Source organism: Octodon degus, unplaced genomic scaffold (genome assembly GCF_000260255.1).
Source record: "Octodon degus isolate 3935 unplaced genomic scaffold, OctDeg1.0 scaffold00311, whole genome shotgun sequence".
In the NCBI taxonomy this organism is placed as follows: domain Eukaryota; kingdom Metazoa; phylum Chordata; class Mammalia; order Rodentia; family Octodontidae; genus Octodon; species Octodon degus.
Window position 1 is genome coordinate 1,527,543 of NW_004524887.1, and position 20,139 is coordinate 1,547,681.

Below are 20,139 nucleotides of genomic sequence, written 5' to 3' on the forward strand. Positions count from 1 at the left end.
TTCAATCCCCAGTTCCGGAAAAAAAAAAAAAAAAAAAAAAAAAAAAAAAGAATCCTGGCCCTATTCTTTATTACCCAGTACATAAAGTTAAATGAACAAATAAGATAATGAGTGGAATTCAATCTACTATCTACAAAATATTCTTTAAAAATTGACATTTCCATGTCACCTTCTTACATAAATACATAATTAAGAACATGTGGAAAATGTACTTTTGACATTTAGGAACTATGAATTTTCAAAATTTCTTACATATTACCTCCATATTATGTAAGCTAATATTCTCAAGATTCCAATGAATTAACATTCTCCTATGCTGAATAGAAACAAAAAATATACAGTCCTGAGTAATGGATATGGGAGGTTATATGGTAATATTATTTATACAAAATTATAGTAAAATTTTTTCTATGTTTAGGATCATGGCAGAAACTTATTTTGTCTGTAATATAACTAAAGTTTACAGAAATTTTCTTCATTTTTTCATATTGTTATCCAATCAACAAAGAGTTTCAAGAATTCACACTTTATGACTGAGATCTAGTAGATAATTTAAGAGAGTGAGAAAGAATGGTACAAAATACAAATGTAAAATTATTGTTAGAAATTTTTTGAAATTTCAAAGTCGTACAGAAGAGCACTAAACCAAGTGTTTCTAAACATGGGACCCTGTGCAAACTCATAGTTCATAAACCCATAAATTTGGCTTTACTTACTACAAATAAGCTTTAGTCTTTAAAACACAGGATTCTGATTTGGTTCCACTGATTTTTAAGACTAAAAGAAATTCTTTAACAGAATTTGCCCAAATAAATATGATTTGACCTCCCTTTTAATTTCATAAAGTATGGAGAAAGAATATAACCTAGTTCTTACTACCTCTAAATTTGAAAACATATGAAGACAGTCAAAAATTAGACTGTCTAACTTGAAATGCTTATGATAATTCTAGAGTAAATAATAATCATCTGTACTTACAATTGGCATTGATCACCTTTTATTCCTTTAGTTGTGCAGAAACATTTTCCTGTGTGCAAATGACAAATATTTGCATGTCCACTGCATGTACAAGCTGCAAGTTCAAAACCAAAACAATACTGAATATTCTATATCACAAACAAATGAATGCAAACAAAATATACAGTGAATGTTTAAAAAATGAATTACAGTGAAAGACATATTGTCATTAATTCCCCTCAAAATACTTCTCCTAACTTCAAACATTTGTCTCATTATTCTTGTCACTTTTTTAAACAGTTTTCTAAAAATTAAAGTAAGAGTCTTAGAGTACAACAGCTTAGTTTCAAAACATACATCTATAATATCTATGTGATGTTAGGCAATTTGCTTAGGCAATTACTCCACTAAGAGAGAAAGGTCCTGAGTTCATATATATAGAGAGAGAACATCTGGAATGAGGAAAGAGAGAAAATATCATTTCAACATAGGTAAGAGCTTTGATTTTTCATGACCTAGACAATTTTACTTTTTATGCAAATATGTGCTTGCAATTTAAATTCAAGACTCCTTATATTAACTAATAGTCTTAGAATACATAAAAAGTAAGGGAAAATTTATTCTGCTGAATACATTCTCTCAAAATAATAGACAAAAATATTGTGTTTTGATTATATTCCATTCATCTTGCTTGTACATTCTATCAATTACATATTTATTAGCAAAAATTTTTTGAGAAAACATCATTATTTTGTAAAGGCCAGAGGTTATGGTTGTGATTTTAAATTGTGTATATACTTTATGCTTAAGAAGCTATAACTCAAACAATGAGATGAATACAAATAAAATCATCTAAAGACTAGAATTATTCCAACACACCACTTGTACAGTCCATGTAGTGCTTCTTTAACCCATCTCATTACTTCTCACTACCAGAACTAAATGCTAGCCTAAATCTGTGTTCATAAGTTCCTTGTTTATAAAATTAGAACACAGAAATCATTTATAATATTTAATATTTTATTAGTCAGTGAAGATATCTAAAACAAATTCTTAAAAATAATGTCATATAGGACCAAGAGAGTGCAACAGCTCAGTTTCAAACATAATTTACAATTTCTAACTATATGACTATAGACAATTTGCTTATCTAGTAAGAGAGGATGGTCCTAAGTTCATATAGATGGACTCCTAATTTACAAGCAACAGACCAGCATAAGGCAAAATGGAGAGAGCCTCACCTACTCAAGGCCATGAGAAACTGGACCTAGACACACACGCAGACACACAATGAGTTGAGAAAAAGAGGGCCTGACTCTCCCTACAGTGCACCATTCAGAGTATACTCAGCAACAAGGCTGGTCCCTGAGAACAAAGCCGGATGTTAGGGTTTGTATCTAATGACCCCCAAAGCCTCATGAAGTCATTGGAGAGGCATCTAGAGTTTATGAATGTAGGGATTATGGGTGTGAATGCCACACCCCCACTGGGGTGGATATCCTGAATACAACATAAGGAAGGGAGAGAGGCTTGCTTGCTGCCACAGTTACTTCTCCTCCCTTTCCCCTTAGCTGTTTTCTGCTGCCATGAATGGCGGCCCTTTGCCTCGTGCCACTCTGCTTTAAAGCCAGCCGAGTATGGGCTGAAATCTCCACTAACTGTGAGCTACATAAACCCTTCCTTCCTTAATTTTGGTGTCGGTATCTTTTCCCAGAAACAAGAGAAAAGTAACCAAGATGCATGCCCAAGGCAAACCACATGAACAAGCTGCTTCAGTTCAGAGAACATCAAGCTACAAGGCAATCCAAGAAGGCTGCTAGACAAAGTGGTGTCACATGACATCAACTTTCCAAATGCATAAATAAATGTGCTGAGGGGGGTGAACAGTTCCTTTCCTCCTATCCAGAGCAAGGGCTCCACCAGATCCCAGCTCTTCAGTATCTTGTCTTCATTTCTTCACTATCTTTCCGGCCTTCACAGTCTTCTTTTAGAGAAATTTGAAAGCTGAGTGGGTGTGACGTGGCTGAGATCCAGGTATGGAGAGGAGCCTCAGTTCCCTTTCCTCCTTCCCCCTGGCATGCGCAAGGTGCTTGGCAGTGGCACCAAACCAACAGCTTCAGGGTTCTGTGAGTTCCTACAATAGCATCACACCACCTCAAATGCTGGACGTATCAGGTCCTCTCAATGGCAATGGTCCAAAGGGCTTTAACTTCCATAGGATAACTCCTGTCCTTGTCAACCTGTACTTCCTGCTGTTGACTGCTTGTCTCCACTCTTAACTCCCCCTTGATGGCAGTCTTCAACCCAGTGCCAAGCATTAACTAAGATTTGCTCACTTCTGGCTTCTTCTCACCTATATCTTCCTAAGGGGACACTGTTACAAAGAATACACAGAGACACAAGCCTTCTACTGGAATCCTAGGAGTATACAGAATAGGATTAAAGCAGTGCATGCTATGAATGAGGATAAGCTCCCATCTCAATTGCCTGAGAAGGGTGATGCCACCTGTGACATCAGTCTGAAGGATTGAATAGGAGCCTGGGGACAAGAAATGGCAGGCAGTGAGGGTCTGAGCAGCAGGCTGGGCAGCACACTGTATGAGAAAGGGGCAACATAGGACACACTGAAGATCCCACCAAGGACTAGACCATTGTCTCATCCTCACCAATAGCTAAGCCCTGTGACCAAAAATAAACATTCTAGAAAATTCAAAATTCTAGACTCTGAAGGACTGTAGCACTTCAGGGGAGGACAGTACCTCCAGATTCCTCTTTCCAGGGTCATCAATTGAAGCTCAGTGACGCTGGGGCTGCAGATCTCTGGGATGGCTTCAACTTCTCAACCTTTAAGAAGATTCTGGACATAGAGCTACTGCAGAATAACTGATGTAACATGCATGACTACCTAGGGGTGTCAGGGATTGTGGATAAGAAAGACTCTTTATTCAAAGATTTCCTTATATCCATCATCTAACATAGCATTCATGGTATCCTTTAGCCAGGAACTAGACTGATCATTGGAATATATTCTCTGGAGAGTATGAAAGCAGCTGATGGTCAGAGAGACCTGGGTAGCCCTGTACAATCCTCCATCTCCAGCTGATTGCCAGAAACACTTTGAGCTACCTGTGAACTATATCCATGAGCAATAGATTCCATGAAGATGGGTCCTGAACCCAAATGAGAATGATGACAGAAACAATATAATCTCTTTAATCATCATTTTTGACTCACACTCCAAGTTAAACAGCATAGAATGTCTGCAGCCTGGCAATACAGACCTCCTGACTAAGAAGGACAGAGAATTAATGAAGCTATTTGCTGGTTAACATAGCACCTCTACCATCACAAAGACTTCTATTGCTGCAATATGACCCAGAACCTAAACAAGAAAGTACCTTCCAATACCACAGGAAGCCCCTGAGATTACAAAGGGCAGATCTGATATCCAGAGCACTGCTCATCGCTGACGCAAGTCAGGAGTAGCCTGAGGAGATTTAGGACACACCCTGAGGACTTGAAGGTAGCACAATTCCTGTACCTGTTTTTTCTCCCTCATCCTTCCTTCACCATATGGGCCTTCCATGTTGTTTCTGCAACAGGCTCTGTACAATGGCCTCAGCACAGAAACCCAAGTTCATATGGCCTTAGATTTCCCACCAGGTTATAAGCATCAAACCTAATGATGTCCTTTAGGAAATTGCCATATGGCTTATTCCTCCCTGCTTTTTATTTGAATCACTTTTTTAAGAGGTGTCTTCTTATCAATAATTAATTATATGCATCTATTATGTGATAAATAACCATCTTCTATCAATTCCATTTTGTCCTCCAGTTTTTCTCACATGTACAATTCTTGAGTTGTTCACTCTGTGTGTCCACAACCCTCCTTCCTTCTCCATACTTATCTCCTCCATATGGATTTTTTATCCTTTTTCCTGCTCTTCAGAAACTTCTCTTGCAAAAACTGGCTGCTAGCCTTTGTCTTTAGTCTGGTGGCTGCTAACCAAGCCTTACCTCACCCACTATCAGAAATGTGGACACAACTGATCACAGATAAAAACCGAAGAAATTAATATATCAAAACTTAACATAACTTTTAAAAATGAAAAAAAACATATGATAAGCCTTCATCACAATGCAATTCCATCAAAAGTAAATACCTAAAATTTTACCAAAAATGCATGTGAGAATTTAAGAAAAAAAAACAAAACTGTAGAGCAATGATATAGCTAGATGACAGAATCAGATTTTCTGGTGAATGATGTATAAAAGTCTAGACAATAATGAAAAACCAGAGGACAACAAATAACACATATTGCAAAAATAGATATTAAAATTTCATTCTATTCAATGAGATATACAAATTCAATGTAATGTCTGATAATCATAGTTTGCACAAAACAGAAAAAAAAACACTAAATCTATATGGAAACACAAAATACACCAAAAAGCCAATACAATCTTGAAACCAAAAAGAAGAGAACTAGAGATATCAAGCCACCAAATCTCAGCATATACCACAAAGCTGTAGCACACAAAACACTATGATGTGCCCAGAACTTGATATAGTGGCTAAATGAACAAGATATAGAATCTAGACATACATTTACAGTTGATTTTCAAAAAAAAAAAAAAAAAACGTTCTAAGAATACCAAATGGCAGGGTAGGGGAGGACCTCTTTAATAAATGGTACTAAAAAGAAACTGGACATTCACATGAAAAGTGAACATTTATTCCATATAAAAAAATAAAGTCAACTACATTAACGACTAAAACATAAGACCTGCGATGGTAACACTACCAGAAGAAAACATAAGATAATTATTTCTACAACATCAGACCAGGCAAATATTCCTTAGATATGATTTAAAAATACAAGCAACCAAAACAAAAATAAGCAAATGGGATAGCTTCAAACTAAAAGGTTTCTGTATAGGGGGAAGCAAAAAAGAAAACAACCTACTGTTTGGAAAAAAATATGTGTAAACTATACATTTAATGAGAGGCTAATATTCAAAATATATAAGGAATTCCATTCAAAAAGAAGAAAATAAAGAAGTAAACTAAAAATGGATAAAGGGGCTAGGTAGGGTGAAGCACACCAGTAATCCCACCACTTGAGAGATGAGAGAGAAGTAACACTGTGAGTTTGAGGCTAGCCTGGGTTACACAGTGAGTTCAAAGCCAGGCTCAAATAAGTACGAAGACCATGTCTCAAAAAAGAAGAGGATAAAGGATTTATATACCTTACACTGACATACAGAAAGTCAATGAGTATATGAAAACAAAACTTATCACTAAACAGAAATGTAAATTAAAGCAAGAATAAAATATTACATTATGCTTCTTAGAATAGCTATCAAGTTTTGAAAAAAAATTATAAATGTTGGCAAGAATATAGAAAAAAGAAGATTCAGGCACACTATTGGTGGGAATGTAAGCTAATACGACTATTATGGAGAACAGCATGAAGGGTGCTCAGAAAACTGAAAATGGGATTGACATATGGTCCAATAGTCCCACTGCTGGGTAGAGCCTCAAAGGAACTGAAATCACTATGCCAGAGAAATCTGTGCTCTCATGTTAATAGCAGCATTAGTCACAACAGGGACATTTTTATTAAATGTATTGATATAATTTAGATTAAAATGATCATACTTATCAAAGGGAATTTCTACTTGCATAAGGTATATCTTGATTCCTCTTTTTTCCAAAATTCTCTCCCCTCCTTTCAAACCCTCTTCCCCTTATTAACAAAGCTTTGTTTCCATTTATCCTTCTTTTATCACAGTTTTCCTGTTCCCTTCATTTCCCTGCTCCTCCTAACCTAGTTCCTCTTTTTTGAAGAGCTTCCTCCTATTTTACAACACCTGTTGCATACACTTTGTATATTTGGTTCTTCTTTTCACTTTGTTTCTCACTCCACTTTTGCAATCAATCTAGATGTCCATCAACAGGTGAACAAATGAAGAAAATGTGGTATTAGTATTTGCAGTAGAATACTATTCATCCCTTAAAAAGAAGAATCTGTCATCTATCTCAACATGGAAGAACTATGAATGACATTACACTGGGTAAAATAAGCCAAATACAAACAGAAAAGCACATGACACACATATATCAAATCTTAAAATAATTAAACAAATAACAAGCAGAGTAGAATGGCGGTTATCAGAGATTGGGAAGTGGGGGTAATGGAGAAAAGAGATACTTGACCAAAGGACAAAAATAAATAGGCAGGAATAATGATCTTTAATGACCTATTGTATGGGACGGTTATCATCTAACATGTATGTCACTTTCACTCAGAATAAATTTAAATGTTTCACCACAAAAAAATAGTATGTAAGATTATTTGTTAATTAGGTGGGATGTGTGCATGTGTGAAACTCATAATTACCTATTATGTATAATTACTACTTATCAATATAAATAAAACTAAATTTAAAAAATAAAAGGAAATATTTTGACAGTAAGACAAATTACAAATCCTTGTAAATACTTTTAAACATTAAAGAGAGGAGAAAACAAATCTCAGAGGAAGAAACATCAAAAGTGTAACTTGACACATATGATATAAAAAATAACAAGTGAGAAAAATAATGTATCCATAATAAAAAAATATGATAGGCTTCATTACTTGTTCTACCGTACAAAGTAGAGCCACCTAGCAGCTTTTAGAAGCATAGCTAAGACTAAATTACTCAAAAAAATAAAAACAAAGTGATTAACCTAGCAGGGTAAAGAAAATAATAATACAGGGATAAAATAAATAATATTTAAATTTTAAAGCAAACAGCATTAAATATATTTTAGTACAAAGCTAAAAATTTACTATGATTACATAATAGTTGTAAATACATTAGAGCCAGATATAAACTATATTTATAAAGCAAATTAATCACAGAATATATAAAGACATGGAGGAAGACTTTAGCATGTAACAGGCCCAATAGAGATAAAATAACTTTAAAGGACCCAAACAAAAGTTCGGTGAGTTAAACATTATAAATAGATATTAAAACTTAAAGCATGATACTAAAGAATACACCTTCCCCAATTAAATTAAATCACAAGATATTCACATATTATGCCATAAGAAAATACCAGTATATTACACAACGTAATAGTATTAATTAAAAACAGCATTCTTTGACCAGGGATGTAATTCAGGGGTACAGGGCCTGATTAGCAAATGTAAGGCCCTGAATATGTTTACTCTTTTCAAAAAACCAAAAAGTGAAAACAATAGCATTCTCTAATCTTACAATTAAATTAGATATTATTAATAAACTACACATAATTTATTCAATATTGCATTTCATAATCCAAACAGTGCACACTGTTTAATTAGTGTTCATATTATCAATGATAACCAAAAAGTAGAAATAACCCATGGATCAACTGATGAAAGTATCGACACAATGGACATTGTACTCCACAATAAAAAGAAATGGAGTACCAGCACATGTATGGCACATCGATGAACCTCAAAAACATTATGTTGAGGGAAAGGAAAAAACAAAGTATTACATGGTTTATAAATCTATGTATAAAATATATTCAAAACAAGAACAGAAAGTAGAATGGGAGTTGTATGACAGACAAGAGCTGCGTGTTTGGAGTATGAGTTTTTACTCTTTTTTTATTAATTTTATTGAGAAAAATAGCAATGAGACAGTTTCAAAACAAGTTAGGACAGTTACAATAATTAATACATTGCATATTGTTGTCTTAATAGTAGTTATTCAGAGTACAAGATGCAGACATGATGAGAGAGGAAAATTTGGGGAGTTGACACAGTTGTGACTGCACTATGCTGTGAATGTCTTAAGTGCCCTGAGTTGTTCATTTTATTTATACTGATTCATTTTATGTTAATAGAATTGAAACTCAAGTTTTGTTTTGTTTTGTTTTTATATTTTAGGGAATGATCCGCAGGGTGTTCAGGGTTTCACTACTAGATCGGACTGATACTGATTCGCCAGTTTACAGCCTCCCAAGTGCTGGGATTACAGGCACAAGCCACCATGCCCAGTCTCAATTGCCTTATCAGCGCGCCCTGGGGGCGGGGCTGGCACCTCAGGCCGGGAGATCAAACCTGGGCCCCTGCGCCTGCTTGCAGGCACTTTAATCCTCTGAGCTATTCGGCTGTCCAAAATCTCAAGCTTTTAAGAACACGAAAAAAGAAATAAAACTCGAAAGGTATAACAGATATAGTAAAATGAGAAAAAAAAACAAAACTTAAGGATTTAACAAAAAAGATGAGAGAAAGGAGAAAAGGTAGGCAAAAAAGGAGGAAAAACATGCAAGTAGGGCCAGCAAGCTAGCTTAGTGTACTAAGTGCTTTCTTAGACAAGCAGAGGGGTCAGGGTTCAATCCCTGGCACCACATGCCATGCCAGCCCCATCCCCCAGGCACGCTGAGCCACTGATGGAGTCAGGACATGGTGCTGGGATTACAGGCGTGAGCCACCCTTCCTCTCTTAGGGCTTTAACCAAGTCATGTAAGACGTGAACACATGTTATCCTACCTAAATATTTTGAGTTACTTTTCTGCTATTTCTAAAAATTGAATATCTATTTACAGTTTATGGGATAAAAACAATAGTGGTGTACTTGTATTAAAGAGTAAGACATAACAAAATTGATTTGAGAATAAAACTTTATTAAAGAATAAGACACAACAAAATTATTAACATACACAAGAGAAATACTGAGAGGAAGAGCTGGAAACAAAACATGTCTATGATGATGTTTGTGTGCAAAATTAAAAGTAAGACATATCATTAGACTACACCCTATGAACCAAATCCAACTTACAAAGTTTTAGAAAATTCCCGAGTATATAGTTAATTCTCATTAATTAATTTTTTTTTTTTTTCGGAACCAGAGATTGAACTCAGACCCTTGTGCTTGCCAGGGAAGCACTTATTCTACTGAGCCATCTCCCCATCCCCAATTCTCATTTATTTAAATAGCTGAACAAAGAAATTAAAATTTTCATAAAATAACAAATATATAAAATACAAATGTTTGGGGTCGTGGAGATGGCTCAGTGGAATAAGCGCTTGCCTGGCAAGTGCAGGGGCCTGAGTTCAATCCCTGGTTCTGAAAAAAACAAACAAACAAACAAACAAAAAGGTTTGTGTACACAAAAAGCTTTTATTGAAATATATCTTTTTTATTGTTTAAATCTTTTCTATGACTGCTTTCATGCTATAAAAACAGAGTTAGTAGCACACATCTGTAATTCCAGAACTCTAGGACAAGTTTGAGACAGCCTAAGGCAAGCCAGTGATCTAGAGAAACCCTGTCCCCAAATAAAAGTTTTTTAAAAGGGCTAGGGACTCAGTTCAGTGTGAAAGTCTTGACTTCAAACACCTCCAACACACACACAAACACACACATACACACACACACACACACACACACACACACCCCAAAAATAAAAAATAGGACAAAAAGCAGAGTTGAGCAGTTGTAATATAGAACACATTACTTGGAAAGCCTATACACTAAACAGAAAAATCTGCCAACACCATATATCTGGGACATGGAGGGGAAGCAGACTGTGTTTGGCTACACCTGAAATCAAGATTCACGCTAGGGTTGTGGTAGGGAATGGACACAAAACCTTTTGAGGTCACGATATGTATTATCTTGACTGTGTTAGTAACTACTTGAGTATAGAAGAAATGTTAAAACTTGTCTTCCTGCTTATTAAACTGCATACATTTACTATATGTAACTTTAATTCCATAAAAATTAAAATATAGTTTTGAGTATGAGATTTTCTTTGACAAGGAACTGGAAAAAAACTTAATGGCTGTCTTATTTGCATAAGTTTTGTATAATTTTATTCTAATGGCAATGTCATGTTTTCAAATATGAAAAAGAAGCAATATTAAATAGCTTGAATTGTTAGATAATGGCTTTTTACAAATGCAAGACAATATTCTAAATTATGTTATTGCTATTTTCCTTCACTCTGAACTGATTTCAAGTTGACTAAAATGCACTGATTTTAACAAGCACCAAACAAGAGAAACATAAAAAGGAAACAAAATTGGATTTTCCTGAATCTGTGTTTGGAAACGTTAACATATTATTGTATTTTAAAATATGTTAAGTTTATTTTCTTGTCAACAAACATATTATTGCAATTTGTGAAGAAACATATCTTTTTGAAAAACATTCGGTGAAAGTTTACTTAGTTCAACTAACACATTTCTATACATTGATATATTGATATATGCTTGGAAGTAGTAACAAGTGAGACGTAGTGCTGACTTTTAGTCTGTTTTAGTTAAGTGATCTTTGACTTTAAAAAATACAAAAAAAATACAAAAATTTGTCATTGATATCATGATAATATTAAAATAATTCAGTTTGCAGAAGATCTAGATAAATATACAGATACCTAAGAATACAAATTTTGAGGTATTCTTTTCCATGATTTAAACAATATTTTAATTACTAAGTGGATATATAATTGTACATATTTACTTGATATCATATAAAATTATGATATATGTATATATTATGCAAGGTTCAAGTCAGAATAAGTATATTTGCTTCAAACATTTAAGAACTTCTTTGTGTTAACATTGAAAATTGTAACTTCTAGACTTTATATATATATAAATTCATTAACCTATAATTATCCTGATGTCATGCTGTATAATCAAACTAAGCTATATCCCTGCTTCTTTATTAAAAAAATTTTTGTTTAAATTCTGGAACAGCATCTTGCTAGGAAAATAAGGTGCTCAATTTAGGCTCAAATTTGTAATCCTAGAGCACTGGTATTACAAATCCAATGGCTTTATTTTTAATTTGAAGGCCTCTCATAGTGTAATAACTTATATTTCTACAAGCTCTAACTACAAAATCTCTAATGTTGCAAGTGTATTTCTTTTCTGAATTCAAGAAACTGTAACAGACATAAAAGATACATGTGGATCTTCAATGTCATATTTATGACATAAAAGCAAATAATTTTAATGACCACTCTCCTTATTATTATTGTAAAAGATCAATCAATTATTCTGCTCTTTCCGAATATCAATAGTAACTTTACAGAAAACAAAAGATTATAAAGGAACATTATGGACAACTATGTTAACAATAGATAAAATGGACAAATTCTTACAAACACACAAAACACCAAAGCAGACTCAAGAAAAATTAAAAAAATTGAAAAGTCCTAAAACAATTAGAGAGTGAATTAGCAAATTTTAAACTGCCCACCAAGAAGTGCTCAGGCCCAGATGGCTTCACTGGTAAATTTTGTCTGTGTTACTAGACAGGTAATACCAATTGTTCACAAACTCCTCAAAAATCTCTTCAAAATAAATTATCTAAGAACAGTACTATACTACCCTGACACCAAAACTAAAAATCACAGGGAAAGAAAACTACATATCAAGATAGATAGATAGGTAGATAGATCGATCTATATATGGAAATACATATGAAATTGCAACGAATAAGCAAAGGAGATCTAGCAACATGTAAAGATTATCTATCATTATTAAGTGTACTTTATTGTAGGAAAATAAACTTGGTTTCACATTCAAAGATCAGTGACCATTATATAATGCCTCTAAAAACAGAGAGGCCAATTATAAAAATAATAACTCAATAAATGCAGGAATTCATTTTCTAAAATAGACTATTTTTAATGATCAAAAATACTCCACAAACTAAAATGAAGGAATCTTCTAAGTCAAACAAAGAAACTTATAAATATAGCCCATGGCTAACATCAGTATAATAGTGAAACACTGAATTCTTTCTTTCCTCATAACCAAGAACAATCCGTAAATGCCTGTTTATGCTACTTCTTTCCATCACTGTACCAGATAGTCTAGTCAAAACAAAACCTACCCAAATTGCAAAGTAAAAGTATCACTATTCATCAGTAATACAATCTTCTATACCCAAGAAACCCACTAAAAACCATTAGAACTAATAAATTAGTTAAGCAAGATTACAGGATATAATATCAATGTTTACATGTTTACTATATTTTAGATACTAACAATAAACAATATGAAAAAATTCCATTTATGGTAGTACCAAAGATAATAAAAGTTTTATACAAACATTTATGCTGAAAACTATAAAACATGTACTGAAAGAAAATTATAGACAACATAAATCAATTGAAAGATTTCATGTTAATGGATAGGAAGAATTAACATAGGTAGGATGATCAACAAATTTGATTAATATATGAACATAATCACTACTAAAAATCTACTCAACTTCTCTGTATACCTGATAGCCTGAGTCTAAAATATCTACACAATTTCAAGAAAAGTCACATTATCTAAACAATCTTAAGATATATAAAGTTGGAAAATTCAAACATTCCAACTTCAAATATCACTACAAACACAACAATAAATACATATGATACTGGCATAAATATAGAATGCAAATCAGTGAAATGGAACTAATTTCAAAAATAAACCCCTAATGGCACTTGGACAGCTAGTTAGATACATACAAAAGAATAAAGTTGGACTCCTATATCACATAATACACAAAAATTCAACCAAAAGAGCAGAGAGACCTTAGTGTAAGAACTAAAATTATAAAGCCCTCAACAGAAGATCTATGAATAAGCCTTTGGAATAATGATTTTTACAATTGTTTTGACACCAAGAAAACTACCTCAAAAATTTTAAAAGGGGAAAGGAAAGAGAAAGGAGAGGAGAGAAGAGGAAGAAAGAGGAGTGGAGGGGAGGGGAAGGAAAACTGCCCAACTAAAAACACCTACAGAGGAGCCTGGGGAGATGGCTCAGTGGAATGAGCACTTGCCTGGCAAGCGCAAGGGCCTGAGTTCAATCCCCGATTTGACAAAAAAAAAAAGAAAAAAAAGAAGAAAAGAAAAAGTTAGTTTTGGGGCTGGGGAGATGGCTTGGTGGAATAAGTGCTTCCCTGGCAAGCACGAGAGCCTGAGTTTGATCCCCGGTTCCGCCAAAAAAATAAAAAATGAAAACACCTACAGAGGATCAAGAAAGTCACTATTTGTAGAAATATAAATAACAAGCACCAAAAAATAGTATACTATGCATTAGAGAAATGTAAATCAAAACTCTCATTAGGTATCACTTATTACCTATCTGATTTTAATAAAAAAATAAACAAAAATGAGCGCTTCTGAGAATACAGAGAAATTAGAATCCAATTGGACTAGTGAACTGTTAGTTGAGATATAAAGTCATACACCTTCTCTTAAAATTAGTTTGACAATCAATCAAATATTAAATTTAGTACTAGATATGGGCTGGGGGGGATGGCTCAGTGGAATAAGTGCTTGCCTGGCAAGCCTAAGGACCTGAGTTCAATTCCCGCTTCTGCCAAAATAAATAAATAAATTAATTAATTAATTAATTTGATACTAGATACATATACAAGAAAAAATAAAATGTTTCCATACTAAAATTTATGCTTCAGTGTTCATAGTAGAATTATGTGTAATAATAAAAAGTAGAAACAGCCCAGATCTGCATTAACTGACAAATGGGAAGATACAATACGCTATATCTAAACAACTGAATATTACTTGGCAATTAAAAAGTTACTTGGTACTTGTCAGAACACAGATGAATTTTTAAAACATTTTGCTACATAAAAAAGGGATATACAAAAAATTCACATAGTCCATAATTTCATTCAGATGAAATTTCCAAAATAATGAAAACTACAGAGATAGACAGGGGAATACAAATTGCTAAAGCTGGCAGGGGCAGGTCGGCAGGCAAAGGAGTAAGGAAAATGCCTGTTAGTGGACATAGCGTTAACACATTCTAAAGTGAAGCTGTGCTTCTGATTTTGCGATTTTGTGAAAGCACTAAAAATTGTTAAGCTGTAAAATGATAGATTTTTTACACCATATAAATTATATTTAATTGATATTTTAAAAAATTAGTGTTTATCATGTGTAAATATCATACAGTTTCCCTAGTATAAGAACTAAAAAGAAGAAATACAAATAGAAAGGCATAATACAACTAAAAGGAAAGCAAGAACTTGAGGACTAAATAATTAAGAGGGAAAGAAGAGCTAGGAAACATAGTGGCAAGCCATATAGTTATATGTAGAAGATGAGCAAGGCAATGATCTTGAGAATCTTCAGAAGAGTCTTTAATCTAGCAGTTAATTAGAATGATTCTCACGCTAACTATACTGACACTTGTGAACTAAGCAACTACACTGAAGATTGCAATTTGTAATAGTAGTTTCATGCTTGGAGTGCCTGTCATTCTGGTTTTCTGAACACAGGCTACTTGACATGACATGCCAGTTGCTGCTGTGCTGTCTCTTGGGTAGATGATTGCTCAAAAAGAAGGGGATGGTGAATGAAGGCAAGAGACAGGAAAAGGAATATTGTGGGACTGTCCTGCTACAAGATTGTATATGGTTAGATTTCTGGACTTATGTGTAAACGTAAGAATTATAGAATTACTTATGCCTATTTTTAAAATATATTCTTATTTTTTCATCATATTCTATAGGGACTTAAAGTTCAACATATCAATGCTTGATGAAAAATACCTGTTCCATGCTATGCCTAAAATGTTTGATATTCAGACAGATAGTGAGGTTAAGCTTAACAGCCTAGGTTGTATGGTAATAACAATAAGCTTCTCTTGTGGAGGGTTAACAACCTAAGTTTGCAGACCAAAAATTAGAAAAAAAGGAGGGCTGCCAGGAAAGCCAACATTTTGGCCCTAGCCTTCCAAGGTCAATTAAGACTCAGGACATATGAGAACTTTTACTGTAACGTCATGTAACTCAGTAGTGTCCCAAATTTTCTGATCAAGGAGATTATGGGGCCAAAGAGGAAAGTGATCGATGATGTAGAGTGTGCCTAAGGAGAGTCACATGGGGAGAAAACATTCTCTCAGGCTTTCACAGAGAGCACATTGGCCAAGCTATGCCTGTGACTCATCCACATGGCTGACACTGACAAAGGATCTACAATCTGAGGTACAGGATCTCAGGATAAATTCTGAGGGGATTTGACTGACCTTATGAGATCCAAAAGCCACAATTCTTGTTGCATAGGTCTTGCTTTACCTTGGTCTTAACCATCCAGCAGAAAAGTACAAAAACGAAGCATAAGAAGTAAAAGGTATAGTTATGTTGAGCTGTAGGGGACTCAGGTCAACAATTTCTGACATTGACAGTCAAGCAGAAGACCCAATACTCTTATGGGCTACTGGACTCTTTTAGAATATTTGCTGAATTAACACACCTATAATATTCAAATGATGGAACTAAACAAAAAAGGGGATACAGATGAATGTCCATTTTGTATCTGTGTATTCAAAGTGGTTAGGATAGATAGATAGTTACATTCTCTTAATGAATAGAGGGATTTGTTCCAATAGTGTTTATAAATAGGATATCATGTCTGCATCTTGTACAGCAAATAACCACTAGGAAGAGAATATGCAATGTGTTAATTATTGAAACTGTCCTACCAATTTGATTTGAAATTGTGTCATTGCTATTTGTTTCTCAATAAAATTATGGGGAAAAATTGGATTGTATTTGTTGATATTTAAATATATACAATTTATACATGTAAAAATCAATTAAAAATAACATATGTATATAAAAAATTAGTGTTTATCATGATACAAAATATATAACATAAAGCTTCTTGCTCATCACTTATGCTTATTACCTTTGAAAATAGGTGATTAATAAATACACACCCTCACATAAACACACAAAATAAGATTTTAACAACAAGCAGATTTCTCATAATGTTTTGCTTTACCAGGAGAAATTTAAATATGAATATACGGAGTGTTCATCATAAAAATTATTTAATAAACCTCCATAATTTTTTGATGATAGCATTAACTATGAAACACAAGATGTGAGAATTGCAGAAAAGAAGGATAATGTGGATATTTGCAAGGCATAAAGAAAAGTATTATCAAGCAGCAAAGGGATACTAAAATATTTTGGAAAAATGAAACTTATAAATAATAAATGAATATGCCATGCTACCTTTTAATATTAAATTGAAGTTTCAAATTAATACTGTCTTGCATTCAGAAGTTTTCTAAAAAGATGCATATTAATATCTTAAAATTGGGTAAATATTTCATTTATACTTTATGGCAGAACTTGTAATGGCTATGTTTGCAGTGTTTTGTGAAAGAATTATCAATGTACAGTAACTTTAATAATTTCTGGAAAAAATGAATTAAAATAACTTTATAGATCTCATTTTCAAATAATTTCCTCAAGGTATTATATTTCAGAGTAAAACAGCAAAAAATGCACTTTAAATTCAATTGCTTAAAGTTTATACTTTATGACAGTTCTAAAATTATTCTGTTGTTGTCAGCATCTGAAGTGATCTTTATGCTGAATAAGCACATATGAAATCGTCATACAGTGGCCTTTTGTTTGGGAAATTTTGTATGGTGACGATTTTATAGCCTGGTTATACACTAGGGAAACATAATGTGGTCACATGATATTTCTATCCCCCATAATATAAAGTTGCAATATCAACTTATATGCACATTAAAAATAAAGATAAAAAAGATGTTATTAAACATATTTCTAACAAGCTACATGTAAAGAATATACTTTAGACACACGAAGGCAAATCATTGGCAGGACTTGTTTAAAGATCAGTTTATCTTTTTGTATGCTTTTATTGCTACTTCAGTACAGTCACATACATATAACAATAGTCTCTAGAGTTGAGATGATCATGTCAATTTAATATCCATTTGTATTACAACAAGCACAATTGCATTTAATAAAATATGACAGACATATTATATTTCAGATACAATGAAAATTATTAGTATAAAGAAGTACATGATTTAAAATTTTCATCCTGTGTCAGTCTTGCTTGACTTGCCCCAAGCAATTCTTGAGAAGGTCCTAAACCTGAGGAGATGAATCCTTTCCACTATGGTCTGGGAATAATTCTAACTGTTCAGAAAAGTGATCAAGGGAGAGTCACCAACACTTACCACTGTGGGTCTTTCTAGACTCAGTTCCTCAGCAGATCCTGAAACAGCCCTGGATCTTGGTCTTAGTTCCACTCTGTCACAACGGGGAAATAGTTCTGCCCAGCCAATGACCCACTAGAAGACAAGTCCATCTCACTTCCTAGGAGAGGCTTACCAACCTCAGCCCCACAGAAGATCCTAAAATGACCCTGTACCTAGACACTAGACTGCTTTTGTTCAGTCTAGAAGCAGTTCAGTACCCCTGAGTACCAGACAGGATAAATGTCTGTTACTACCCAGTGATGGTAGGCCCACTGAAAATCTTTCACATCTTGCAATCTTGTGGGAGCCCTATGAATAAGCTCCAACACTGCTCAACTGTAGTCTGGAAACACATCTGCCTGCCCAAGACTCTTCCAGGACAAATGCATTTATTACCTGAGGAACAGTTCTGAAGAACATGGTCTGAACAATAAATTTCAGTCCATGATGCCTTTACACAAATACTAGCATATTAATATATACTAGTATATAAATTATATGAGGTATAGTATATATTTTTCTTTTGCTACTGTGTGAGGCACTATATAAGGCTCATACTAGATGATTAAATATATATTAACATGTATTCAAAGCTAAAGAAAGTGTTAAGGAGGGAATATATATGCCTTGGTAGACCAAAAGGTACTCTCAGGAGTTTAAGCTAAAGATTAGTAATAAATATTAGTATTTCATAAAGCTATAAAACTGTCTTAACAACTACAGTAATTTAACACACTTTTGTGAAGACTATAGTATTTAAGAAACTTTGAGACTTTCTAGTTTACATATACTTTACGGTTTTTATTAGTTTTAAATGTATAAGCTTTACTTTATTTTTTTAAACATTTATTTTTTTAGTGTGTGTGTGTGTGTGTGTGTGTGGCTAGCTCAGCCCAGCAGGGGGCGGGGCTGGCTGGCATGTGGTGCTGGAGGATCGAACCACGGTCTCTGTGCTCTGCCAAGCTTGTTCCAAGTAGGTGCTTTAGACCACTGAGCCATCTCACCAGCCCCATAAGCTTTACTTTAAATAAGATTTATTTCAGTGCTAATGATATAGTCAAGATATTTATTGAAAATAAAGAAGTATTTTAGTGTTATACCTGACATTTTTTTCTTTACATCTAACTCCAAGTACCACTGTCTAAACTTGTTTTTAGAACTGTTGTCCACATAAAGCTCCAGCTGGACCTGACTCTCTCAGGCCCAGCCTGACTGTCAGCAGAAGTGCTACTCTCTGCAGGGAATTCAGCTCAGCACCTGAGGCTGTCATCAGCAAGCACGGGAAAAGAAATGATAGGACAAGGAATTTCACAAGTTCCAGGACATCTGGAGACATCCAAGAACTTACACAGGGCACTTTAAGGTCTCTGTCTCTCTGCCCCTGTGCCCCATCTCTGCCACTGAGGTGCAAGACTGCCACAGAACTTTGACCAAATATGTGTATTAGGATCGTCCCACCTAACATCCTCTGCCTTCTCTCCATCCCTATAAAAGAGACTCACTCCACCTCATTGAGGCAGACAGTCTTATCACACACTCTGCTTGCACCAAGGCACAATAAATTTCAGTCCATGCTGCCTTTACACAGCTTAGTGGTCTCTGCTGGTTCTTCCCCAACCCCATAAGTTACATATGGTATAGTATATTTTTATCAAACTACTTAATTTTCAAGTATTACATTTTCATTATATAGTGTATAAAATGTATAATTGCCAATTCTTTATAACTTTGTTTTTCACCATCATCACCATCCTATTTATCTGTTGATGTACATATAGCTGACTGTACAATTTAGCTAATGTGATCTATTTGCTGCATGCATGCATACGCATGGATCACTGGAATACGATGACTTCAGCCCTTTCAGGAAGTCTCAGATCAAGTGCAATTTATATTTTCAGGGATTTTGGAAACACCACATAGATTTTTTCACATGACTCTATTAGTTTACATTTTCACTGACAACATAAAAAGGTTCCATTTTCCTTATCTTCTGTTCAGCATTTGTTGTGTTTTGAGTCCTTAATGAAAGGCATTCTTACAAGAGTAGTAAGATGGACTCAGAAATGATTTGCATTTCTTTAATGGCTAAAATTGTTGAGCATTTTTCTCTTTTCTTTCTTTCTTTTTT

At 34.1% G+C, this 20,139-nt stretch overlaps 1 protein-coding gene across 1 annotated transcript in view; it reads right to left on the bottom strand.

The window, feature by feature from the left end:
• LOC101574641 (attractin-like protein 1) overlaps nucleotides 1–20,139 on the bottom strand; it is a 699,390-nt gene that overhangs the window by 652,157 nt on the left and 27,094 nt on the right. Inside the window, exon 2 of the mRNA XM_004647547.2 lies at nucleotides 979–1,072. Within this exon, the coding sequence (XP_004647604.2) occupies nucleotides 979–1,072 (94 nt within the window). The remainder of the gene's footprint in view (nucleotides 1–978; nucleotides 1,073–20,139) is intronic.